The sequence below is a fragment of the Eptesicus fuscus genome, chromosome 17 (assembly GCF_027574615.1).
Source record: "Eptesicus fuscus isolate TK198812 chromosome 17, DD_ASM_mEF_20220401, whole genome shotgun sequence".
In the NCBI taxonomy this organism is placed as follows: domain Eukaryota; kingdom Metazoa; phylum Chordata; class Mammalia; order Chiroptera; family Vespertilionidae; genus Eptesicus; species Eptesicus fuscus.
The window spans coordinates 19,720,995-19,747,713 of record NC_072489.1 but is presented as its reverse complement, the minus strand read 5'-3'; the positions used below and the strand labels follow the sequence as shown (position 1 = coordinate 19,747,713).

Here is a 26,719-nt window from a genome sequence, read left to right as displayed (position 1 = left end):
TGAAGTTAGCGAGTGTCCGCTGCTTTTATTGATCACTGTCTGCAGATATTTTTAAGGGGGGGGGGGGAGACACAGCAGAGAATATTAATTTCATGAATGTAAAAATGTCGTTGTAATATACCTGTGCCACACTCTCAGCCGGATGTCCCAACACCCTCCCCCTCCACTCCCCAGCACCAGGTCCTGAAGGGTCTTTTCCACGTCTTCAGGTCTGGGGGCCTGTAACTCAGAACCCAGCAAGCACGGCCTCCTCTTAGGTGCCCAGAAATCCAGGGAAAAGGTATTAGGGAACTTCTCAAGTGAATTAGCGGAGACTCAAAGACTTGTCCAAGGTCACAAAGCCGGGCAGAGTGGCCCGGAGGGGAGAGGAGGGGCCTGTGGGGTCGCGTGCGCCCGGGGCCCCGCCTGCCTTTGTGCCAGCCCCTCGGCCAGGCTCCCAGCCATTAGCATTCCAATGGCCCCCGGGACGCTTTGTCCTCCTCCGGAGGCCGGTTTGGGGGTGGGGTGGGATGGGGGCAGGGCACCATAAATCTACCTGCTGTGTGTGCGGCTGGGGAGGCCGTGTGGTTGTGGGTGGGATGGGGGATGGCGCAAGATTCATTGCTGTTGTTCTGGAAGCCAGGCTTGGGCTCAGACAAAGGCAGAAGAGGGGAGAGCATGTTCCACCCCAGCGTCTTTCCTGCCCCCGCTTGAGACCCTGTCCGGGTTTCAGGGAGCTGGGGCGCAGGCGACCACCTCCGATCGCAGGGGGCTCTGCAGCCATACAAGTGTGGGCGCAGTGGAGCCGCGAGCAGCCCGATTTTAACAGCCTCTGAAGGACGAATGCCCCGGGGTGGGCGGCGGGATAGGGATGCTGGGCTGTTTGTGTGAGCGGCTCTCAGAAGGGTTTCCGCGCCCTGACAGAGGAAGGGCTCTTAGCTTAGGGGGCCTCTGGAGGAAGCTGACCACCTCCAGCGATGGATAGGCTCTTCCTGGGCACCGAGCCCTAAACTGGGCAGCGATTCAACCGAGCCCTAACCCTTCCTCCGCCTCCTGACTCTGAGAGTAGAGCGGACAGCTCCCGGGGCAAATCTGCCCCCCACCCAAGGTGGCAGCCCAGGAGTGGAGTTGGTTAAACGATAATTTTTATTTTTTAAAAAAATACGTTTTTATTGATTTCTAGAGAGGGAGGGAGAGGGATAGAGAGAAACATCAACGAGAGAGAAACATCATTGACCAGCTGCCCCCAGCACGTCCCCTACTGGGGATTGAGCCCACAACATGGGCATGCACCCTGACTGGAACCGAACCGGTAACCTCTTGGTTAATGGGTCCGTGCTCAACCACTGGGCCACACCGGCTAAACCGTAATTTTTAAAATACTCACTGGTGGGAGGACAGTCTGTGTGCCATGGGTGACGAATAGCTCCCTAATGAGCACCCTCAGAAAGAGGGGAGGATCGGGCAGTGGGTGCCTCCAGCGGGAGCACAGCGCCAACAGACACTCTTCCAGCTTTGGGGTCGTTTGCCTCTTTGAGCACCGCTTCCCCCAACCTTCCAGTGGTCGTCCTGCTTGAGGACTTCCTCTCCTAACCCTTAGCCCTGGCCCAAATGTCACTTTCCCGGGCCAACCTCCCGCCCCAGCCCCAGCCCCAGGTGACAGTCCCGCCCGTGCCTCTGCCTCCCGCCTCCCCCCAGCAGCAATATTTTGGGCCTTGAATTCTTTTGTCAACACACTTGCTACGGTCCCTGGAGGACAGAGATAGACCCTCCTGCTTTTTAGGTCTGTCCACACCCCTTCCCCAAATGCCCAGCAAGTAGCAGGCACTGGCTTGGTCTGTGCAACCAGAGCTGCAGACACCTGCTCCCCCTCCCCCTTGGCGCCCCAGGTGGAAAGTTGGCAGATGCAGAGGTCACCAATAACCCATTAATCTTCTCCCAGATTAAAGCCACGAAACAAAACACCTTCGTGTATGAGTCTGTTTGCCATGTCCCCTTTTGCACCCTCAAATCCAACCCCAGTAACCGAGGCGTAGCTCCTGCGAGCTACGGGGACCTAAGAGTAGAGGAGAGAGGGAAAGTTCAGTTTGAAAGGGGGATGGCAAAAGAGCAGCAGATGCTAGAGGCATTAACCCCTGCAAAGCCACCACCTTTGCGCTCTAACGGGATGGAAAGCAACCTGCCAGGTCCCAGCCTCTGACCTCCCTTTGCCCTCCGGAGGCTGGCCCGTGTCTTCCCCAGGCGCCCAGGACCAATCCAAAGGAGGTCTCTGGGGTTCAATGCGCGGGGTGGGGTGCCAGCCCTCCATTTTCCTGTTCTTGTGCGCCAGGCATATTCCTCGAATTCTTAGAGCTCTTGTCTGCTTCCCAGAGATCTTGGGGACCGGGGAAGCCATGGGGTGGGGTTCCAGTAGAACTTCGGGGACAAATTTCAGTCACAACCGTGCCCCATCCTACTCTACCTTGGGAGGAATCAAGTACCAGTGGCTGGAAACCTTGAACAATTTCTTGATAAGCTTGCAGTCAAGGCTGCTAGGTGTCCCGGGGTGCCAGAAAGTTCCGCGGGGACCTTCCACCTTCCCTGCTCCCCGCTGGTCAGATCCACGAGTCACTGCGCGCCACCCCAGCGCGTGGCGTGTAAAATGGCTCAGAAGATGCGCTAGAACGCCAGGCAGATTGGGAAAATTCCTGGGATGCCTAGCCCGCCAGGTAGCGTTTCTGAGAGCTCCGATTCTGTGGCAGGACTATTTATTATTCCCTCTTGTCCCCAAAAGTAACCACATTAGGCTAGTATCACAGCGGAAAGGGCCAGCCAGCGCCAGTGAGCAGCCCCCTCGGAGGTTGGTCTTAAGCCTCATCCCTCTCTTTGGACAGAGGCACCCCCCACCCCCACCGCAGAGGCGGCAGCCTTCCCCTCTGCACAATCCAGACACAGGGCTCAGGCTTCCATAGGTTTCCCCCTTTTATTATTGGCTCAAAGCCTCATTCACCAGACCCCAAATAATCTTATGTACAAAATATAGACTTTTCCCGTGGTTTTTTTTTTTTTTTTGAAATCTCATCAATAAATACAACGTGTAAAACAGGGCGGGGGGCCATATAATTTACCGTACCAAAATTCATCTCAAAAGACATCATATAATTTACAAAATGATTTTTTTTTTAAAGGCACGAGCTCTCTCGGTCGCAGGGAGGCGGAGTTGGGGGGCGGGGAGCGGGGAGACGGTCCCCAAGAAGAATGGGAGACCAGTACTCCGTCGGGGCTCCAGCCCCCCTCCCCCGGGGCAATGGCTCAGAAAAGTGCACGCGGAGAAGGCAGAGGGTCGCCTTCGTGGGCTAAGGCAGAGGGGGCGGCCGGAAGCCCGGGCCTGGGTAGGGAGAGAGGAGGAGGAGCGGAGACCAGAGGCTGGATGGGGAGGGGCGGTAAGAGACAGTCGTCGGGCTGACAGTTAAACTGAGTGAGGGTAGGGTGGCAGGAGACGGGTGGGGGCGCGTCTTCCCCTGTGTGGTGCTACCATCCTCAGCGTTTTTGCAGGAGATTTTGGGGTGACCGCAGGGAGGGGGCCCGAGACGCGCGGCCTGTAACGCCCACTTGCGCAGGCAGCGGCAGAACGTCTCCGATGGCGCGGCGCTGAGGACGGGGGACTGAACCGGCCGGCCGCCCCGCGGGCGTCTAGGCCACCAGCGCTCGGCGAACCAGAGAAGAGGCGCAAGTCCGCGTGAGGGCCGCCGCCACCGCCACCGCCACACCCTCCACAGCCTCCCTCTCCCAGCACCCGCCGCCCAGCGGCCGACGGGCCATCAGAGAAAGTCTGCAAAGGCCAGGGCGCCCGGCAGGCAGGCAGGGGAGGCCGGCGCCTGCAGCCCGGGGCGCTCCTCCGGCGAGGCGGCGGGGCTCAGGCTGCCCGCCTGGGAGACCGGGGAGTAGAGGGAGGCCCAGTCTCCCAGGGAGCCGCCGTCCGGGCTGCCCAGCTCCTCGCAGGGAGGCTCCAGGCCGTAAAGGCTGTGGTCCGCTAGGCGCAGCGTCTGCGTCAGCGCCCAGATGTAATTGTGCGCGAAGCGCAGCGTCTCAATCTTGGTGAGCTTCGCGTCGTCGGGAAAGGTGGGCAGGACTCCGCGCAGCGCGTCCAGGGCCGAGTTGAGGTTGTGCATCCGATTGCGCTCGCGGTCGTTGGCCTTCTTGCGGCGGCTCCGCCGCTGCTTGCTCAGAGCCAGCTCACTCTTGGGCCGGCTGCGTCCCCCGCGCCGCGCCCGGAGCTTCCTGGCGGCCCCTCGGCAGCCGCTCCCTTCGGCCTCGACGGGGTCCTCTGACACGCGAGTGGGGCTGGGCGGAGCGGACACGATGCAGGGCTCTTCCGCGTTCGAGGCGACCGGGAAGGGCTGCGCCGTCTCGTGGGTCCCTTGGACAGCTGGCGCACCCGGGGGCTGAGGCGCCATCCTGCGGCAGGGGAAGAAGTACGGGTAAGCGTGGGTCGGCCACCCAGGTGCAGTTCCCCATCCCGAGCCACGTGTGTGTGTGTGTGGGGGGGGGGGGGGCACGAGAAAGAGCCACCCCCACCCCTGATCAGAGAACCCTTTCCCCCGTCGAATGCCCAGGGTTACCAGGTGTTACCTCGGTCTCATGGGCAAAAGGTTGGGAGCGGCGGGTTTTGAGCAGCGGGGAGCTGAGCTGGCCTTGCAAATGCCAAGTTCAGCGGAGCTGCCGGAGCCGCCGCCCGGGAGTCCCTAAAGGAGAGAAGCGCCAAGTGGGTCCCGGCCTCTCCGGCTCTCTTTGGCGCGCCTGCCCGGGCGGGTGTCCTGAGCCGCAAGTCGTGTGCCCCTTGGCACGCTTTATCTGCTCGGCGCGGCCGGGAGCGTGCCTGCCCCGCCGCAGCCCGCGCTGCCGGCCAATCAGTGCGGCGACCCGGGGGCCGCCACGCGAGCCCGCTCCTCCCCCGCGGGGCACAGCTGGATTCCGGACAAAGGCCTGGGTCGGGGGGGAGGGGAGCGAGCCTCTGTTTGCTTTCTCCCGGCCGGCTCTGTCCCAGCAACTCTCGGTTCCTCAAAGAGCCCCACCCGGCGAGAAGAGCCTTGTCTGGCTCCCGGCTGCCGCCCCAGACGCCTCCCGAGGTCTCTCTCTCTCCGGGCCCCTGTCCAGAGCCTCTCTGGGTACCTGGAGGGGGCTTTGCGCAGCCTTCGGGGTGGGTGAATCTCCACCTGTTACACACGGGGAAACAGCCTCAGAGAGGGGGGCGCTTGCCCCAAGCCACAGGGCGAGGGGTGGGACAGGGAGCCAGGTGTCCGGACTCCCAGGAGGGAAAGGGTCCCCCGACTCCGGTGCCACCCCGCTCCCTGCTCTGCGGGTCAGTTTCACGGCCCCTCTTCACTCTGGGAGGGGACCAGGCGGCTACCGCGACGGGTGTCCCTGCCACTTGGAGACGTTTGCCTGGGGGTGAGGAGCCCCCCTTACTGTGCCCTGAGATGACGCCCCAAACTTCTCAGACGGAGGCGCTTAGACCCTCTCCTCCCACCACTCCCATCCTAAATCGAAGACATATGGATGGCATCTCAGAGGCAGAGGGTGGCTATGGTGGACCCCCCCCCCCGCCCACACACCCCCAGGGGACGTTCCACAGCCACCAATCAGGGGCAGGGCCCCAGCTTTCGGTCCGGGGCCTGCTGGGCAGGAGCTCAGGTGCGAAGGGGTGGGGGGAGGCCCGGAGCTCACAGCAGCCCCGGGGTCTTAAACGCCTCGGCGAGCCGGTGCTGCAGAGCAGCGGGCCGCCTCTTCTGCACTCGGGCCTCCTGCCCATCCCTGGCGCGCAGGGGCCGGCGCCCCCGGGTCCAGCTTCCGCCGCCGAGTCAGACCGGGGTCAGGCGGTGAGCACAGGGCAGGGACCCTCGCCTCCTGGAAGTCTTTCTAAAGTGAGGCTGAACGCATCATCCCTCCCTTCTTCCCCGCCCCTCCCTTTTGTCCCGCCGCGGACACCCCGTGGTCTTCTGCTTCCGGTCACTCAGGGTGAGGGGTCGCGGCTTCCGCTCCTCTCTGCTGACCGCGAGGTGCCCGGGGGGCCCGGGGCGGAGGCGGAGGCTGGGGAGGCTGGGTCTGGGGTTAAGCCTCCGCAGGCGGCGGAGGAGGAGTTCCTTTCTAGCATCTCCAGGGACCCTGCGCCTCCCGGAAGTTGGCGGAGGGGCGCAGGACCCGGTCAGGGAACCGGGGGGATGGGTGAGGGGGAGAGGTAAGTTTGTGCATCTGCCCCGGCGACGGCCTCTGACACGCGCCCAGGCGGCTTGGAATTGCCTCCCAGGCAGAGAGAGGCTGGATAAGCGGGGGCGCCAGGGAGAGGGGACTCCAGGACTGTATGCGGGTGGGGGCGCTGTCCTGGATCACAGCTGCTGCGCTGTGAGCGCAGGCTCCTTCCCCTGCTGTCTGGGAGGGAAGTGAAGCGAGGGGTCAGGCTCAGGGACCCCCATGGAGATTCATGGTTTCCACGTTTGCTGCTGTTTCCCTTTAGGTCAGAACTTGCTCCAAATTGCCTTCCAGTTATAGGAATGAGAACCTGAGATCCATTTTACAGGTGGAAAAATTAAGGCCCAGAAAGGAGAAGTGAGTCAATCAAGGTCACATAGCAATTTCTATCAGAACCACAGAACTCAGGTCCTGAGACTCCTAGTCCTAGATTCTCCCTTGCACCTGCTGCGTCTCCTTAAGTGGGGGGAAATATCCTTTCAAGGCAAAATCAGACACCCCCAAATGTAGAAAGCAGGAGAATTCGTGGGTTTGTGAGTCATGACAGGGTCAGAATGCAAAAGGGGCAGTGGCCCCATCTCCCAGAGCCAAGGGGAGCCAGTGTCCCCTCCTGTTCCATCTCTTCACTCTCCTGACCCACACCCCAGCCTTGCTTGATTTCTATCCTGCAAACTAGGAACGGGGAGAGGAGACCCAAAGCACTGCTCTCCTAGCTCTCTAGGAGGGAGCCCTGGCCAGAAGGGATCAAAGCACCTCTGTGTGTCCCTGGAGGCCCCGAGAGCAGCCCACAATCGGGACGGGACTTGCCTGGGCTCCTGCTTGCCTCCAGCGGCTACTGGGTGCTGGAGACAGCCTCAGGCGAGCTTGCGGCACCAGGAGAGAATCTGGGGATTCTTGGGAACCTTTTTGTTGGGAGGAAATTCTAGGACCGGCTTAGAATTCTTATCTAGCTTCCCCAGAGCCCCTTCGACTCAAGGCTCTCCAAGGCTTCCAGGCCGCCGCCGCCACTTCCCCAGCTTTGCGCAAAGAACAAGGCGAGGAGCGCGCGCCGGCCCAGGGCCGCCGTCATCTTGCAGCGGGAGAGAACTCTCCGCATCCCGTCTCCTGGCCTGGAGGGCGAGGCTGGAGGTTGAGGAGTCCTAGGGGATTAGACATTGAGGATTTCCGCCCTCCCTTTCTGCTACAGAGGATGCACAGACCCCTCTCCAAAGTCAATGCCGGCTGGGGCGCAGTCTGTGACAACTCAGTGCGCGCCGGCGGGATTTGTGCGTCAGCTCTTGAAGCGGGGGAGCAGAGCCCATTCCTGAAGACCCCGGCCAGCTACCACCTCTGGTGCCTCCAGGACCCCCGTGCCCGTCGACTCTTTGGGGTCCGGGCTTGCCTGAGGCTGAGGGGGCCCAGGAGAGAGGCGACAGCCTGACGCCTAGAGCCGGCGGGCAGATTGGAAAAGAAGGAAGGCCGTGGTCCGCCCTTTTGCCTTCCTATCTGCAGGGGGAATCTTAGCAGTGCCTGGGGGCTCCTCGAGAAAGGAGTCGGGGGGAGGGGGGCCACAGGAGGCTGAATAGCTAATGGCTTGCCAGAGGAGGGGGCGTCTTTCTCTCTCTCTCTCTCGCCTTCGCTCGGCACTGAAAGAGCAGAAGACAAAAATCTGGCGAGCGAGCTGCCCGGGCCGAGACTGGCCACTTCAAACAGTCCTTCAAACAAAAGGAGACGACGAGAAGAAAGCCCCACCTGTCTCCAGTGTTTGCTAAAATAATAATAAATAGATTTCGTTTAATAAATAATTACAAGAGATTGTAAAGTGGAGTGCTTTGGAAAACATCTACCGCGGGAGTCCTGCAGCCAGCCGTCACCTGCTCCCGAGGCGGGCAGCTTTATTGTGAAGCCACCCCCCAACTAGTTCGCCTCTGATAAACTCTCCCTGGTTTTCACAATGACTGTTTACTCATAGTTAGCACAATATTACCTTTGCCGTGATAAACCCGGAGGGGGGAGACCTGGCCCCTGGCCCCTGGGCACACCTGTCCCAGAAGCTGACACATGGATTTGGCACCGAGCGGGCCTCCCCCCGGGGGCCGTGTACATTGGCCCAATTGCCACCCATTTATAACAGGTTGGCTGCAAGGCCTATCTCGGTCCTATTTGTCTTCTTTTATTGAAAACATATGGTCTCCAGGGGCTCACCAGCCCCATATTTCATCTGCCGGGAGCTGGGGCGCTTCCGCAGGCTGGCGCTGCTGGGCCGCTGCGCGGCTCCCCACCCAACGGCTGCTGCCTGCTGCGCCAGCTGAGGGGATGGCGCAGGTGGGGTGGGGAGAGATAAGGAGGGCTCCTCATTCACTTTGGGAAAGAGGCCTTTCCCTCAGAGACTCCCCCTCCCCGGGCTCAGGGACCTTGCGCGCTCTTGAGTGGGTGGCTGGTTCTCTTTCTTGGGTAGGTGAGAGGGCGCCATATGCCACCCCCAAGGGCGCACAAGGAAGCTCTGGCCCAGGGAGTTCTCCAACAAAGGGAGGAGAGGGCCCGGGACCCCAGGAGCGCCTGAGGTCTTTATTTCCAGACCCCCCTCCCCGCCCAGGGCCGCCTCCCCCCCCTGCGCCCGAAGCTGGCGCACAGAGCCTGGAAACAAAGTGTCCACATTGTCCCCGCCGCTGATGGAGACAGTGAATGCGTGAAAAGGTGCATTGCGCACTAAGACACCTGTTGAAGCGGCGCCTCTTCTCAGCGCCTCTTTCTGCTCTGCCCTCTGTCAGGAGGGAGCGGGGGAGGAGGGAGAGATACAGTGATTTGTGGCGACATATGTTGAGCAGATCGGTGTGTACTCTTCACAGGGACACAGGCACCCTTGCTCCCACACACACCCGCGAGAAGGAGCAGCTGCTCTCCTCACCTTCTCCCGACATAATACCTGGGCCAGGCACTTTGGCGTCGCCTTTTGAGACTCCAGCTCTGTCCCACCCCCTCTGCTTTCCGCCCCCACCCGCTGCCCCAATCTTGGCAGCTTTGCCGTAGGACTTTATTGTCAAATTTAACAGATGCACGTTTGTTCTCAGCGCCCGGCTTCAAACACACACACACACACACACACACACACACACACACACACACACACATACACACACGTTTCCACAGAAAATGCGACTGATGACACAGATGCGGAGCGCGAAAAGTCCATCTGCCCGGCTGTGCGCGCTCAGGCTGGGGAAACAAACAGGCGGAGAGGCCACCTCCCGCCGCCTCCAGCTTTGCGCATGCCTTTTGGCGCGTGGCGCGCGTGGTGCGCGTGGCACCGGGAGAGCGCATGGCTGTGGGCGCAGAGTGAGGATCCAAAGGTGGCGGGAATGGGGCTCCTGAAAGGAGTGGAGCGGGCCAGAGGCTCTGGACTGGCTGCGCGGCTGAGCGGGCACTGCCTGCCATCTAGCTCTTGCTTGACCTCTGGGCTTCTAAACTCTTCAGTGGCGAAGACGCCTAGTTCCTCCTGGGATTCCCAGAAGTGGGCATGGTACGTGGAGTTGGTTTGGCACAGTTCTCCTCCTGCCTATCTCCTTGGAGGCTCAGGTGCAAGCCCACTGGTCTGGGCTTGGCTAACGGCAAGTGAAGGGGAGAGTGGGCCTGGTTCTGCTGCTACAGCTGTGCCTCCTTGAGCAAATGATTTCACCCGGGCCACTCTCTGTTTCCATGAAAGGAAAAGGCTGGGGAGGAAATACTTGGTAATTTTCAAGTTCTTTCTGCAAAATGTGGAAGTCTTGGATACCAGTGCCCCCCCCCCCCCACCCCCGCACCTATCCCCCAGAGCTGAGTTTCTGGCCAGTGGGTCTTTCACTAGCAGCTGAGGTGCTGGGGGGCAGTGGTGGTGGACAAAGACAGGCACCGAGGGGCTTCAGAAGCCACCTCTGTCCCTCCGTCTTTCCTCTTGGTGCACAGGTTACCCCTGGGCCCTGCGACTCTCAGTGACAGGCAGGCAGGCTGACACCGGGCTTTCGGACCTTCATTCTTCCAGTGCTGCATGGAGCTGGCGGACACCTGGCTCCCGGGCCCCTTTCCCTCTGCAGGCCGGTTTCTGCAGGAAAAGCGTGCCCCTCTCACCTCACTGTGAGTGTGGATGAGCTCTGCTCATTCCAAAAGATAGCGGCAGCCTCCCTCAACCTCACCCAAACCAAGTTGTCTTTATTTTCTGTGCGTTTTGTGTTTTGGTGTGTGTGTGTGTGTGTGTGTGTGTGTGTGTGTGTGTGTGTGTTTCTGAATGTGGTCCTGACATTTCTGAGATCCAGTGTCTCTGGTAAAGACATTCTCTTTTGGGAGAAGTTAGAGCTTTTGCTGGCAGGGGAGTCTAGTGGCCCCTTTGTTCTCCAGCCCTGAGGCCCTCTTCCCACCCACCCCTAGCCCCTTGGGGATTCTAGGGCAATGGCAGTAAAACCAAAGGGTGTCTGGACTGCTGTGAGTTGGGAGTGAGGGCGGGAGGAATCTAGCCGCCTCACTACTTTAAGTCACCACTGATAGGATGCTCATCCCCCTCCAGTTGTCAGATCCAGGAAAGCAGGACAGGGACAGTGTGGAAGGTGGGGGGTGTCAATAATTAATTCTAGATTAACTCCATGGAGAAGTAATGGAATCCAATGCAATGCAGTTTCCCCACACAGTTCTCAATTGCAATAATATCCAAAGAGGACTTGAAGGAGGCAGATCACCCCCGCACCCAACCTGTGGGGGAGCCAGTAAGGGATTTTTCTTATTCCCATTTTACACATGAGCAGTCTGAGGTTCAAGGTCATAGAGCCAAGACTGGAACTCCACTTCCCCTTGGTCTGCTCCAGCTGGCTGGCAGGAAATCTTTATTTTGTCACCCTCCTTCCCTGAGCCTAAGCCTAAGCCTAACCCTAACCCTAACCCTAGCCCTAACCTAACCCTAGCCCTCACCCACTGTCCACACTGCAGAATCTTCATCCTGTGACCCAAGAGTTGAAGTTTTTGGGAGGAATAAGTGATGGCGACTTCCCCTTCTCCCTTGTTGTTCTTGTCCTGTGGCTTCCACGAGCCTCTGCTAGCTCCCTGTCAATACTGGGGAGGTAGGGCCAGGCTTGCATGAACTTGAAAGTGAGTGCCTCCTTAACGTTTGTGCCCAAGGCTCCCACCCTTGCCTCACTCCAGCCCCAGCCCTGTGAGGGCACGATTGTAAGCTTCCTGTTCCCCCTTTCTTAGACCTTAAAGTAGGTGGTCTCAATTGTTTTGATTAGGTGGCACTATCAGAGAACTACGTCAGGCACACCCTCCAAATACATTCGCTATTCATTATTCTTCACATATTATGTACAATAGAAACAAATGATAAATATTATTTATTGTATTATAGATGTCTTTCTGTACCCGACAGCATAGTAGTGGAGAAGAGAATGGAATTTGGAGTCAGACAGTCCAATTTGAACTTCTGTACCTCGTAGCTGTGTAACCTCTCCGAGGCACCTCCATTTTCTCACCAATCAAATAGGGATAACAATAAAGTGCCCTCCTCATGGGTCTTAAATGATCTAACTCTCGTAAAACTACTAGCGTGTAGTGAGTGCTCAATCATTTATGAAAACTACTTGATCCATACACTATAAAACATACCTTCAGAGAAATGTGCACCCAGGAAATAATAATAGTGATAAATATAACTAGAAGTCCTAATATGTGATTCTTCTTGCACTCCCCCCACCAGGCAACCCACTTTGAAACCTGATGTCTGAAGCAACCGCCATAACAGTATCATCAATAATCATGACACAGCTTCATATCTGACCAGCACTTTCTCACCCATTATTATTTCTCATCAAACTGGTGGGGCAGCATGGTCAGAGGTCAGCATCCCATTTAACATATGAAGAAATCAAGGCTTTAGAGAGGTGATATAACTCCCCCCGGAACACCCAGTTTGTATCACTGAGTGGGGATAAGAATCTAGGTGGTCTGACCCCAAGTCTATGCCTCGTCCACCCTGGCTTGCTGTCACATTGTGGGCCCCACTTGTGAGCTGTTTGTAAAACCAACCCAGTTAGGCTCTTGCTGAACGACTACTAAAGAAGGGGGTGTGGGCTAATCCATGAGGCCAGATGGTGATGTGTGCCTATGGCTCATTCACTCTTGTCCACCAGAAACCATAGAGAGCTTGGAGGCACCCTGGCATCTGACCTTATTTGGTGGGTGGAGTACATTTTACAGATGCAAGGGTAGAAGAGAGCACTTTTATGCAAAGCTCCCAGTCTGCACAGGAAGCTACAAATCAAATTCCTGTCAATGCAATTGCCCAGACATCGAGATGGCCCAGGTCAATTGGGCACACCTTACCTCTGTTCCATAAATGTTTATGAAGGGTCATTATGAGAGGGTGGTGGCCAGCTGTTCCCCATAGTCACAGAGATTAGACCCAGAGAAGTGGCTTGAATTGGAAAAGCAGAGATTTAGACTATTGGTGACCCTGTCTCTTCCAACACATAAGCATGATGAGAGTCCTGTCTGTAGAGACTTCCCATTCTCTGGCCTGGGATAGTTGTTCAGCCTTCTTAGACCCTCTCTTCCCATGACTTCATCACCATGACTAGTTAGGATGACTATTCAGTTGTATAGGACACACTTGGAGAGTCACTTGTCACAGAAACCCTTCAAGATTATGAGTGGAATTCATTAATACAATTTTTAACCTGAGTGAATTGGAATCAACACCAGTTCTCTTCTGAAGAATTACATCACAAATGCATGATGTGCTAGGTGTGAGGAATACAAATACAGACAGTCCTCGGGTTACGTCGGACTCGACGTATGTCGTTTCATGGTTACATCGCCATCTCCCATCCTATATAATAAAAGCCTAATATGCAAATCGACTGACCAGCAGAATGATGGGCAGAACAACCGGTTGCTATGATGCGTACTGACACCAGGGGGCAGATGCTTAACGCAGGAGCTGCCCCCAGTGGTGGTGGCAGGGGGCGGGGTCAGCAAGCGGGCGGCACCAGGCCAGCCAAGGTGGGTGCCAGCAGGAGCTCCTCCCCCACCCCACCCCCATCGCCCCACAGAGGGAGGTGACTGGCAGTGGCAGCAAGGGGCTGGGCCAGTGAGCAGGCGGTACCAGGCCAGCCAAGGTGGGTGCCAGCAGGGACCTCCCAATTGCCCCACCAGTCACCCTGCAGATCAGCCCTGGTCGCCAGCCAGGCCTAGGGACCCTACCCGTGCACCAATTTTGTGCACCGGGCCTCTAGTTTATTTATATAAAAAAAAGTTCCGTCATTTTGACGTATGTACATATGTGCTTTATGTTTTTTATTATTAACTTACCACAAGTAAAGGTCAGGAATCTTTCCTTTAAATTTTTTTTACTGTTTCACTTCATTACTGCTGTGTGTGTGCTCCATGTGAGTGACGTAGGTGGTTATGTAGGTGGGTTCTGACTTACAGTGAAAATAGCCTTACGTTGCGCCTAGGAACGGATCTACGACGTAACCCGAGGACCTAATGTAACTAGAGGGTTAGGGCTGAGGAAGACCTTTGCTAGCATGTGGTCCACAACACTAAACTGACAAATGTTTGAGAACTGAGGCTCAGAAAGGAAATGTGTCTTGTCCAAGGTCACACAGCAAGAGTGGCCAAGTTGGAACCCAAGTCTCTTTCCACTACCCACGATCAAGTCCCAGAGCCCTTGCTCTGTGTTGCTTTCATTTGGTAGCTGTCATTCTCTGTCTGGTATTTGAAGGTCCCTTGTTCTGTGTCTCCCTCCATAGAGTACGAACTCCTTTAAAATAGGGGCTCACTCCTGTTGAGAACTTAGCAAGGACATCGTAAATGGTGGGTCTCCAACAGAGATCAGCTTGATGGGCCCATGCAGGTGAAGATTATAGGAGACCTGGCTTCTAGGCAGTCAACAGGAGGTTGGAAGAATGCGGAATGAGTGAAAAAGGCTGATCAGACCCATATGGCTGCTGTAAACTCTGATGCAGCTGATGGAGCCAAGTGTGTGGCTACCAGGTTGTGCATTCTTCCCTTTAAGTGCACAACCTGGAAGTTGTGTATATTATTTCTTCTCATGTTAGCTAACACTTAATCACACAGCTGGCACTTAATCACATGGTTTTATTTAGCTGCAAGGGCAGCTGAGAAATGTAGTTTGAAGTTTACGTGACCATACATCCAGCTATAAATTGGAAATCTATTACCAACAGTTTCCCACACTTAATCATTGGAAAATAAGAACTTTTCTTCCTTGGACTACAGTAGAGATCCTCAATGTAGTGTTCACCCCACACCCTCAGCCTAGGGCTCCTGCGGCTTGTGAAACCGAAAGGTGATAGGCAATGCTCTGTATGGAGATGCATCTTTCTGAGAAGATTCTGACTTTCATTAGGTCATTTAAGGGGTCCATACCCTCCTTCCCCAAATATTAAGAATTAGTTGTCTGAAGATTGCTGAGCAATTTTGGGCAAGTCATGCAACCTCTCTGTTTTTTTTTGTTTTTTTTTAAATATATTTTTATTGATTTCAGGGAGGAAGGGAGAGGGACTGAGAGATAGAAACATCAATGATGAGAGAGAATCATTGATTGGCTGCCTCCTGCACACCCCGCACTGGGGATCAAGTCCAAAACCTGGGCATGTGCCCTGACTGGGAATCTAACTGTGACCTCCTGGTTCCTAGGTTGACACTCAACCATTGAGCCATGCTGGCTGGGCTGTTGTTTTTTTTTTGTTGTTGTTGTTTTAAGAATTCTTTTTTCTTCCAAAGAGATGTGCCACGGCTTTGAGTGAATGAAGAACTTTGAATAAAAGCTGAGATGAAACAAAATGAAGACCATTTAGCACACAATGAGGTCTGCAATGGGCCAAGCGCTGGGGATAAGTCCAGTCCTTGCCTCAGGAGCTCACAGTCTATGGTGAGACAGGCATCTAAACCGGGAATTGCAGACCCCCCTGTGCTTGCTATCCCCGAACAGGCTCTCTGGTAGCCCCAGAGTCTGTAAACTTAGCAAGTGCTTCAGCACCTTTGATACAAAGCCAGAGTTGGGCCCAAGCCATGGATGATAAGCTTACAAGCTTTTGATGAAGTCACTGAGGCAAAGACGTAGGGACCAAGGCTGGCGGGAAGAGTCCTCGGCTCCGGGTTCTAACTCCCGCTCAGTGGGACTGCAGACTGCTCCCCTAGTAGGTGGGAATTGTCGCTTACTCATCTCGGAAGAGGCAGTGTAGGGAGCGATCAACAGCAGACTCCAGGGTCAGCCGGGAAGGTTTAATCCAGCCTGTGTAGGGACCTTACCCTCTGTGTGATGGCAAATTGCTTAGTTTTTCTGGCCTTGATTATTTTGTCTATAAAATGGAGGCAATAATAGTACTCATTTCTAGTGTTGTTCTTGGATTAAATGAGTTAATAGATTTATAACACTTGGGATAGTGACCAGCTCATAGCAAGGGCAGTGCTTTATTGAGGGTTACTGTATGCTGGCCACTGGGTTAGTTAAAGCAATGTACAGGGGAGCAAAAAAAGGTTACAGTCCCTTAAGGAGCTGACAGCCAGGCTACTTGGGGAGGCAGACAGTAACAAGGCAATCTTATGAATAGATGATGACAAACCCTAGTGAGAGCTCTGAGTGACATGCTTTAGGGAGCAATGCAAGATTGGAGTCAAGGAAGGTGTTTTGTAGAGAGAACCTGAAGCAGGAAGGAGTATGGCACATTTGATACAGTTAAAGAGCGCTTGGGAGGGAGCCCTGAGAACAAGAAAGAGAGGTGTTTGAGGTGGAGCTGGAGGGCTGGGAGAGGTCTGGGCTTTGTAGAGCTTTGTGGGTATTTATCCTGAAAGCAATAGGAAGCCCCCGAGTGGCTTTGAACTGGGGACACACCTGCTGATAATGCACATTTATGAAGAGATCAGCATATATGTGAAAAGCAGGTTGGCATAGACAGAGCAGAAACCAAGAGGCCTGTCCAGGTGAGAGAAGGTGGGGCTTGACTGGGGTCAGGGCATGGAGAGAAATGGGTGGATTTTGCTGAGAGAGGGAGAGTGGACAGAGACTGGCGATAGATTTAGTGTAGGACACTAGAGAAGGCATGATAGAAATGATGGCGGTGCCTTACAACGAGATGGAGATCTCTGAAATCATGTAGTATTTGGTACCTTTGAGATGTCCAAGCAGAGATGTTTAGTGGGATGTTAGCCACACAGGTCTTGGTGGAAGTCTGTGCTGGAGACGTACATTTGTGGGTCACCCGAGTGTAGCCAGTGTTTGGGGACAGATGAGAGAGTTTAGGGAAAGAACATGGAGTGAGAAGAGAAGGGCCTAAGAATGAGTCTAATGAGTCTCAGGAACTCCAACTTTTACACTTGATTTTAGCTAAAAGGCTGAGAAGCAATGGGGAACTCCAGCTTTTAGAGGCAGAAGAGAGGAGGAGGTGCTAAGGAGATTGAGGGTGAGTGGTAATGAGATTGGTGCTGAGATTGCCAAAGGAAGCTGGAAACTTCTTGCTTAGAGTCAGTTTGTGCTGTTGGGGCCATGGCTGGGATGATGCTGACAGGAAACATTGGCAAACAGGAAGGAGCAAGTTCCTTCTCAGCTATTCCTGCCTCCCAGTCTCCCTGTAGTGTCTCCTGTGATCAAAACCTAAGAGGAAGTCAGCAAGCAAAGCAGGTATGTGGTTTGCACAGTTAGTTCCAGCACTGCAGCGTGTAGGAGCGACTGAGAAATGGAAATGCAATCACCTGTGCTGTAGGCAAGGATGATGTTAGAGCTCCCAGTTAGCTGCAGCCTCAAGCTCTCCCCAGGCCTGACATCCGGGAGCAGCAGGAGTAGGTACCAGGAGAAATAAGCCTCTGTCCCATAGACTAGCCCTTCATGGCCCCCCAGGTCCTCTCCTGGATGTGGGGCAAGTCCCAGGGAAAATGTTTAGACTAATGAGTCAAAGATGTGCTTTGAGGCCTGTTGGGATAAGCCTCTGTCCCCATAAGGAAACATGGTCTTTTGCCCCAGGGTAAGTCTTGCCAGATACAACATCTGCTTCCTTCACAGCTCAAATTAGTTTTAGAAGTGAGTCTTGTTAGCTCTGATTTGTCTGACTGGGGTTGTGTGTCCATCTCTGAACCAATCACTAGAACAAGGGGAATGAAAGCTACTCTGCGTGGCTTATGCTGGGCCACGTGCTCCATCCGTGGAACACGGTGTATGGAGTGGGGAGGGGAAACAAGGAGTTCATTTCACCTGAACTCCAAGGATTCAGAACAGGGAAGGAGGAGTTCCCCCAAAGTCGAGTCAGTGTAGTGTTACCACCACTGAAGTCCTTTATCAGAGGCAACTGTCATTGGCCTTATAGAGGCGTGAACAGAACGTGGTAAGAACGCAGTGGGCACAGATACTTTGTCTCCAGGCTGGGAAGATAGCTCAAATCATAAATGTTACTGGCAACATTTGTCTTGTTATAGACTTGGCCAGAAAGTCCAGATGGGCCTGGTGGGACACAGCGTTCAGACAGATTCACATGGTAGAGTAGGTGATTGGGTGATCTCAATGTCAGGCAAGGAGGGGGGTGGGTAGGTGGGGGTGGGGCTAGGTTACCAAGTGTGTGTGTGTGTGTGTGGGCGGGGGGCAGGGGCCTGCAGAAACTGGAGTGGGGAATGGAGCCTGGGCTAGAGGAGCCTGACAGGATGCCAGTCTTCTGAATGACTTTGTGGAAAGGCAGGTCCCCAGCATGGCACAGGAGAAGGAATGCTGGCCTGGGAACCCGGATGTCAGATTTGGTGATTCAACAGGTGGCTATGGGAAGAGGGATTATAGGATGAGGAAGAGATTCCAGGCTAGCAGCAAGAGGCCCTCCAGAGTTGAGGTAGCTATTGCTGGACTACCGTCAGCTTGGCCTGGCGGTGCTGGGCAAGTCCCCTTTCCTCTGCCGAGAGAGATGGCAATTCCCAGCAGGCTGCAACGTCCTGCCCTGCTTCCCTCCAGGTCCCCCTTGCCTTTCCCTGGCTGTGCGCTGAGTGGCAGGGAGAAGACCTCCGTGGGCTGATTCCTAGGCTCTCAGGGGAACTGGCTCCTGCCTGGGGTCAGCCAATGGGAGACACTGATGGGAGATTAAAGGATGGGAAGAGGAGAACCCAGGCTGTTCCTCACCCAGCCTGTCTATTTAAGATGGCAACTCTAGCAGCAAATGGACCAGCTTTTTATTTCTCTTCCTTTGATCTCGTCTTTCACCACTATGCATGATGTTATCAGGTAAGTTTTTCATCAAGGTCCTTGTCAGGTTGAAAAAAATTCCCTTTCATTTCTAATTCACTCAGAGTTTTAATTTTGAGCTGGCGTTACATTTTGTCAAATACTTTTTGTGCACCTATTGAGATGATTGCATGTTTTTCCTCCTTTATTCTTTAATGTGGTGAACATATATATATTTTTAATGTTAAACCAACTTTGTGGTGCTGGGATAAACTCACTTGTTCATGATGTACAGCCATAGGCCACGTAAGACATTTTGCTCAGTAACAGACCACATATATGATGGTGGTCCCATAAGGTTATAATGGAGAAGGATTCCTATTGTTTAGTGGCATTGTAGACATCATAAAGTCACAGCACAACACATTACTGGTGTAAACTGGTGATGCTGGTGTAAACAAACCTGTATAAAAGTACAGCACATGCAATTATGTATAGTCCATAATACTTGATAATCATAATAAATGGCTATATTACTGGCTCATGTATTTGCTCCACTATACTATACTTTTCATCACACTCTTTCTACTTGTAAAAAAAAGCTTGCTGTAAAACAGTAAGTCTTGTTATGCCTGCAGTAGCCTCATGCATCTCGTGTTTATGTCTTCTCTTAATTGCGCCATTTTCACTTGTGCTTGATTTAATCTCGTATTGTTTTCTACAGTATCATGCAGTTCAGGCTTGTAGCCCAGAGCATTAGCCTATACCGTCCAGTGTAGGTGTGATGCAGGCTTATTCCATCAGTGGTTTGTTACGTGCAGTCTATGACGTGTGCACAAGGATAAAACTGCCTAATGACGTATTTCTCAGAACGTATCCCGGTCGTTAAGCAGCGCATGGCAACATCACCCTTTTTATACATTGCTGTAATTGACTTGCTAGCATTTTTTAAGGACTTTTATGTCCAGCTTCAGGAAGCATATTGGTCTGTCATTTTCTTGTGCAGTCTTTGTCAGGTTTTGTCATCAGAGTTTTTCTGGCCACATACGAATGAACTGGGAGGCTGTGCCAGTTATCAATTTATTGCGTTTCAACTCCAGTCCATCTTTGTTTGCCTGCTCTGTGAAAGGGAGATGGTCACGTAAACAGATCTCCTTCGCCAGCCGCACCGTGTTAAGCTTTGTCAGCAGAGGGTGCTGCAGGGACACGGAGAAATGGATTTTCTCTTCAGCACAGTGAGCTTTCTCCAGTGCTTAGCTGCTCAGCCTGGTGCCTCCTCCAGCATCTTGTCCCTGCGGCACGTGGCCGCCCCTGGGTGCGGCAGCCAGCAGCTCTCCTGGGTACTTCTTTGGCCATTTTGCAATGGAATGCTACTGCTGAGGCACCTACCCATGAATGGCCACCACAGTGACCCACACAGCAACTTCGCAAGTTCCGAGGCACAGCACCTCACTGTGGGAGACTTCCCTCGGCATCCCAGAGAGCTGGTTTCCATCAAACCGCACCAGCACAGCATCTCAAGCACCTCGGGACCGCTCAGTCATCCAGTGAGTCATGCCATGTCCTCTTCAGCGAGGTCTGGATCTCAGCCCCAGGGAGGGGATCTTTGTGGTTGCTCTAGTACGGCCCCTAGGAACAGCAGCTGTTCTTTACATTTGCTATTCCTCTATTCTTTAGGGCTCTTTCTAATTCTAACTAGACAATTTCCCTTTTTGCCAATTTCCTGTTAATACTTCTTTATATTAAACTTCAAATTATCGTTTAACATCTTGTGTGGACCCTGAATGATACACAAGTGTTCTGTCCTCTTCTATTTTCTGAAAGAGTGTTTAAGATTAACATAATTTTATCCTTAAAATTTGTTCTTTTAAAAATTAAAATATTTTTAATTAAAAAATAAATAAAGTCTGTAGGATTTCTAGTGATAGCATCCATTTCATTCCTGATACTGGTAATTTGTACTCCCTTTCTTCTTGATAAGTCTTGGGGCAGGGGGTGTTGGATATCAATTTTATTAATCTTTTCAAAGAATAAACTTTTGTCTTTATTCATTTTTCTCTTCCATTTCATTGAATTTGCTCATACTTATTATTCTCCTACTAGAGGCCTGATGCACGAAATTCGTACAAGAGTAGGCCTTCCTTCCCCTGGCTGCCTGCACCAGCTTCCCTCTGGCACCCAGGACCCAGGCTTACCTCGCAGCCCTGGCTTTGTCCGGAAGGACGTCCAGTCTAATTAGCATATTACATTTTTATTATTATAGATTTACTTAGGTTGAATTTCTTATTTAAAAAATTTTTAAATTGATTTCAGAGTGGAAGGGAGAGGGAGAGAGATATGGAAACATCAATGATGAGAGAGAATCATTGATTGGCTGCCTCCTGCATGCCCCACACTGAGGATTAAGCCTGCAACCTGGGCATGTGTCCTGACCAGGAACCGAACCTTGATCTCCTGGTTCATAGGTCAATGCTCAACCACTGAGCTATGCCGCCCAGGCGAATTTCTTCTATTTACTTCTTTTTCTAGCTTCTTAAGGTGAAAACTTAGGTAATTGATTATTTTATGATATGGGTTATATAGAAGTATGTTATTTAATTGCCAATTATTTGTTTTTTCCTAGATATTTATTGTGTATTGGCTTATATTTTAATTCCTTTGTGACTGGAGAAATATTCTATAAATTTTTAACTTTTTGAAATCTATTAAAACTTATGGTCTGAAATATGGCCTTTCTTGAATGTTCTATACACACTTGAAATTAATTTCTATTTTGTGATTGTTAGGTGTAGCATTCTGCAAATGTCAATTAGGCCAAATTGGTTGATAATGTTATTCAGACCTTCTATAGCCTTACCTTTTTTGGGTCTACTTTACAGGTTATTGAGAGAGGAGTGTTAAAATCTCCAGTTATAGTTGTGGATTTGTCTATTTCTTTTGTTCTGCCAGTTGGCTTCATAAATGTTGAAATTTGTTATTAAGTCCATACATTTTAGGAATTGTTATATTATTTATTAATTGTCTTTTTTAACCATATGAAGTGGCACTCTGTATCTCTTCTTTTAAGGTCTGTCTTGAGATCTACACCATCTGACATTAATATAGTCACACCAGTTTTCCCATGTTTGGTATTTGCATTGTATATCTTTTTCTATCAATTCACTTTCCACCAATTTGTGCTTTTGTATTTGAACTCTCTCTCCTGTAGACAACATATAGTTGGGTCTTGTTTTTCAATCCAGTCTCTTCTGACAATCTGTGACTTTTAATTGGAGTGTGTAATACATTTACCTCTGATGTAATTATTGATGTGGTTGGATGTAGGTTTACCATCTTGCTGCTTGTTTTTCATTGTTCCTTCAATTTTTTTGTTCCTCCATTGCTCTTTTTTGGTTAATGAAATGTTCTTTAGTGTTTCATCTCCTTTTCTTTATTAACTTCTTAATACCTTTTCATTGTTTTTTTTCCTTTCAACAATATAATGCTATGTAACTGTTCCCTCCATCCTTTTTTCTATGTTTGTGATATATTTTACTTCTACAGTGTTATAAACTGATCTTACATTATCATTTTCACTTTCTTGACATCATTATTTTTATTATTTTTTGAGAAAATAACATAGCTTTTTATGTCTACCTACTTATTTGCCACCTTTGGTGTTCTTTATTTCACCCTGTAGATGTGAGTTACCAATAGGTATCATTTTCCTTCAGATTGAAAAACCTCCTTTAGCATTTCTTATAGCTCAGGTCTACTATTATTATCTCAAATTTTATTTATCTGAAAAGGTCTTTATAGTCAACTTGAAGGATATTATTGGTGGATATAGAAATTTTGATTGGCATTTTATCTTTCTCTTTCAGCACCTTAATAATTTCATTCTGTTTTCTATTTGCATCAGTTTTTTTACTTTTCTGATGAAAAGTCACACAGCATTTATATAATTGATTTGTTATTATGTAATGTGTCTTCTCTGGATGCTTTTAAGATTTTCATTTTATTCTTGGTTTTCAGCAGTTTGACTATGATGTGCCTAAGCATATTTTTCTTTATATTTATCCTACTTAGAGTTTGCTGAGAGTGTTGGATCTGTGAATCAATGTATATTAAATTTGGAAAAATTTTTAGTTGTTATTTCTTTGAATAATTTTTTTTCTGCTTCAATTTTACTCTCTTTTACTCTTGGGGCTCTAATTATATGCATGTTGGGCTACTTGTTATTACCTCACAAGTTTGGTTTTATTTTCTTCAATATATTTTTCTCTCTGTTCTTCAGTCTGACTAATTTCCCAGACTTTTCTGCTGCCATCTTCAATCTGATGTTAAGCCCATCTAGTAAAGTTTTAGTTCCAAGACTTCCATTTGGTTTTTAAAAATAAACTTTTAATATTAGAATAGTTTTAGATTTAGAGAAAAGTTGCAAAGTCAGTACAAAGAGTTCCTATGTACCCCGTACCAAGTTTCTCCTATTGTTAACATTGTACATTACTATGGAATATTTGTCACAATTAGTATTAATGCATTGTTATTAACTAAACTCCATAGTCTATTCATATTTTATTTGTTTTTCCCTAATGTTTATTTTTTGTCCCAGGATACCATTTGGGATATTATATTATATTTAATCATTATGTCTCTTATGCTCCCCTTGTTTTTGATGACTTTGACAATTTTGAAGAGTATTGGTCAAATATTTTGTAAATTGTCCCTCCATTTGTGTTTTTTCTGAAAATCAGGTTGTCATTAGAAACACAACCCACAGATGTAGACCATGACCTGAATGCTAAATCTAAACAGGATGACTACAAGTTAAACAAAAATTTGAATAGGACCAGTGTCTTCTAAAATAATAGTCAAAATATCCAGGATACAATTGAAAATTACAAACCATACCCAAAATGAGGAATATTATAACTTGAATGAGAAAAGATAATCAACTAATGACAATACCATGATGAATCGGATGCAGGAATTATCTGACAAGGATTTTTAAAGTAACTATCATAAACACGATTCAACAAGAAATTATAAATTCTCTTGAAACAAATTAGAAAAATCTTAGCAAAGAAGTTGAAGAAACAAATAGAAATTATAGAATTTAGAAAATATAATAACAAAAATATTTAAAAAATTGCTGGATAGGTTTATTAGTAGACAGAGAGGATAGAGGGTAGAACCAGTAAACTTGAGGACAACTCAATAGAATTTACCCAACTTGAACATGTGGGATGATAACAAAAGACTTGACATTTGTTCATTGCAGTCCCAGAAGAGAAGAGAAAGAGAGTGGAGCTGAAATAGTATTCCAAGAAATAATGGCTGAAAACCTCCTGAAATTTGGTTAAAAACATTAACACACAGGTCACAGAAGCTGGGTTAACCTCAAATAGGGTAAACCTAAACAAACCTGTGCCGAGGCACATCATAATGGAACTTCTGAAAACTAAAGACAAAGAACAGACCTTGAAAGCAGGCAGAGAGAAATAACACGTTCACTGATAGAAGGACATCAATTCTAATGAAAGCAGATTTCTTTTTTTTTAAATTTCTTTATTGATTAAGGTGTCAGATATTTGTCCTCATCCCCCCATTCCCATCCCACACCCCTCCCCACGGATGCCCCAACCCCCTGTTGAACTTAACCATTGGTTAGGCTCATATGCATGCACACAAGTCCTTTGGTTGATCTCTCCCCCCTCCCCCCACCCTCCATCGATAGTCCGATGGATGCCTCCTTGTTTCTGGTTCTGTTCTTGTTCCTCAGTCTATGTTGTTCATCATTTCCCCTAGATGAGCAAGATCATGTGTCACTAGAGATATACTTATAAGAACTGAATGTGAGACGAGCAATAATAGTTATGCTGACAAGCAAATGAATCAGTCTGTAGTGAGTTTCTTTCTGGACCAACAGTTCTTTTGAGACCCAATTTCTTTTTTTTTTTTTTTTTTTTTGTTTTATTTTTTTTTTTTTTGTTTTATTTTTTTTTTATTTTTTTTTTAATATTTTTTATTGAGGTATTATATGTGTACATATCTTACCATTACCCCCCCCCACCCCACACCCACACATGCCCTCCCCCCCCAGAGTTTTGCGTCCATTGTTTATGCTTATATGCATGCATACAAGTCCTTCATTTGATTTCATAACTCCCCCACCTCTCCCTAACTTTCCCCCTGTAATTTGAAAGTCTGTTTGATGCTTTACTGTCTCTGTATCTATCTTTTTGTTCGTCACTTTATACTGATCTTTACTATCCCTAAATGAGTGGGATCATGTGGTATTTTTCTTTCATTGACTGGCTTATTTCACTTAGCATAATGTTCTCCAATTCCATCCAGGTTGCTGCAAATGATGAGAATTCCTTCTTTTTTATGGCAGCATAGTATTCCATTGTGTAGATGTACCACAGTTTTCTGATCCAGTCATCTGCTGACGGGCACCTAGGCTGTTTCCAAATCTTAGCTATGGTGAATTGTGCTGCTATGACCATAGCTAAGATTTGGAGACCCAATTTCAATGTCCACCAGTTCCTTATGTGTACATGTCGGCACTGACCCCTCAGCTCTGGATGGTGGACAAATGGTGGTAACGGAGGTCCAACTCCCTCTGGTTTGGTCTCGGCCGGACCCAGGGGCACGGCTTCACCCGGACCCAGGGGCGCGTGACCTCACCCGGGCCCGGGACCCAGCCTTACCCGGATCCAGGGGCACATGGCCTCACCCGGACCCGGGATCCAGCTTCACCCAGACCCAGGGGCGCGTGGCCTCACCCAGACCCAGGGGCGCGTGGCCTCACCCGGGTCCGGGACCCAGCCTCACCCGGATCCAGGGGCACACGGCCTCACCCGGACCCGGGATCCGGCTTCACCCGGACCCAGAGGCGCATGGCCTCACCCCGACCCAGGGGCACACGGCCTCACCCGGACCCAGGGGCGCGTGGCCTCACCCGGGCCCGGGACCCAGCCTCACCCGGATCCAGGGGCACACGGCCTCACCCGGACCCGGGATCTGGCTTCACCCGGACCCAGAGGTGCGTGGCCTCACCTGGACCCAGGGGCGTGTGGCCTCACCCGGGCCCGGGACCCAGCCTCACCCGGATCCAGGGGCACACGGCCTCACCCGGACCCGGGATCTGGCTTCACCCGGACCCAGAGGTGCGTGGCCTCACCTGGACCCAGGGGCGTGTGGCCTCACCCGGATCCAGGGGCACACGGCCTCACCCGGATCCAGGGGCACACGGCCTCACCCAGACCTGAAAGCAGATTTCTTATCTGAATCATGGAGGCCAGAAAAAAGTGACTTTTTTTTTAAGTGCTGAAAGGAAAAACCTAAGTACAATTTTTATGTCTGGCAAACGTATCCTTCAGGAATGAAGAAAAAAACACACCACACCCTCGAAAATTGGTCATTAGTAGGCCTATCCTTAAAGAATGGATAAAGAAAATTCTTCAAACAGGAAGAAAGTGATAAAAGAAGGTCTCTTGGGGATTTGGAAAGAAGAGAAAAACAAGAGAAAGAGCAAAAGTATGGACATATACAATAGAATATCCTTTTCATGAGTCTTATGAATCGTATAATGATGAAACAAAAATTATAACACCATATGATATTCAAGACAATTGTATTTAAAGTATTTAAAAGTGGGGAAGGTAAAGACATCTAAATGGAAGTAAGGCTTCCACACTTCACTTAAAGTGAGAGAGAGAATGTTGATACCAGTGGACTGTGGTAAGTCACATATGTACAGGGTGGGGCAAATGTAGGTCTACAGTTGTGAGTCTGCAAAACACAGACTTTATTCTTATATCATTTATCATTATTTTATTTTCTATCTGAACAACTGTAAACCTACTTTTGCCCCACCCTGGATATTGTAATTCCAGAGAAACCACTAAGAAAAATATACAAAGTGATACACTAAAAAACAAAACTGGGATCCTAAAAAATATGCAAGGAAGGCAAGAAAAGGCAAACAGCGCTGCCTTTGTAAAGTCCTGGCTGCCTGCCTGGTAGGAGAGAGTTGCTTCCCTCAGTTCAGGCTTGGTGTTGCGTCATATATTTTCAAAGCCTGAATTGCTTAGCACAGAGCTGAGGCTCAAAAATGTCTGTTGAATAAATAAACAACATTTAAAAAAAGACAGGAACAAGAGACCAAAGAAATAAACAGAAAAACAAATTTAAATGAAAGACACTGAATAAAGTGTATTAGAGATCCCTTGCATTTTTTCCTGACAACGACATAAGAATCTACCATTACCTTAAAAGACAAAGTTTAATTAAAATAAACCACAACATCTGCTTGAATTGACTGAGGCCGTGGCACGGTGGTTGTGGTAGACTGTAAGACAACGA

At 50.3% G+C, this 26,719-nt stretch overlaps 1 protein-coding gene across 1 annotated transcript; it reads right to left on the bottom strand.

The window, feature by feature from the left end:
- Positions 1-3,779: 3,779 nt before the first annotated feature.
- NEUROG3 (neurogenin 3) lies at positions 3,780-4,434 on the bottom strand. Its single transcript, XM_008145430.3, has one exon. The coding sequence runs from the start codon at positions 4,413-4,415 to the stop codon at positions 3,780-3,782; it is 636 nt and encodes a 211-aa protein (XP_008143652.2). The 5' UTR covers positions 4,416-4,434.
- Positions 4,435-26,719: the final 22,285 nt, after the last annotated feature.

Excerpts from the sequence above, each read along its gene's own strand:
- NEUROG3 (XM_008145430.3), bottom strand. The coding sequence starts at position 4,415 with ATGGCGCCTCAGCCCCCGGGTGCGCCAGCTGTCCAAGGGACCCACGAG.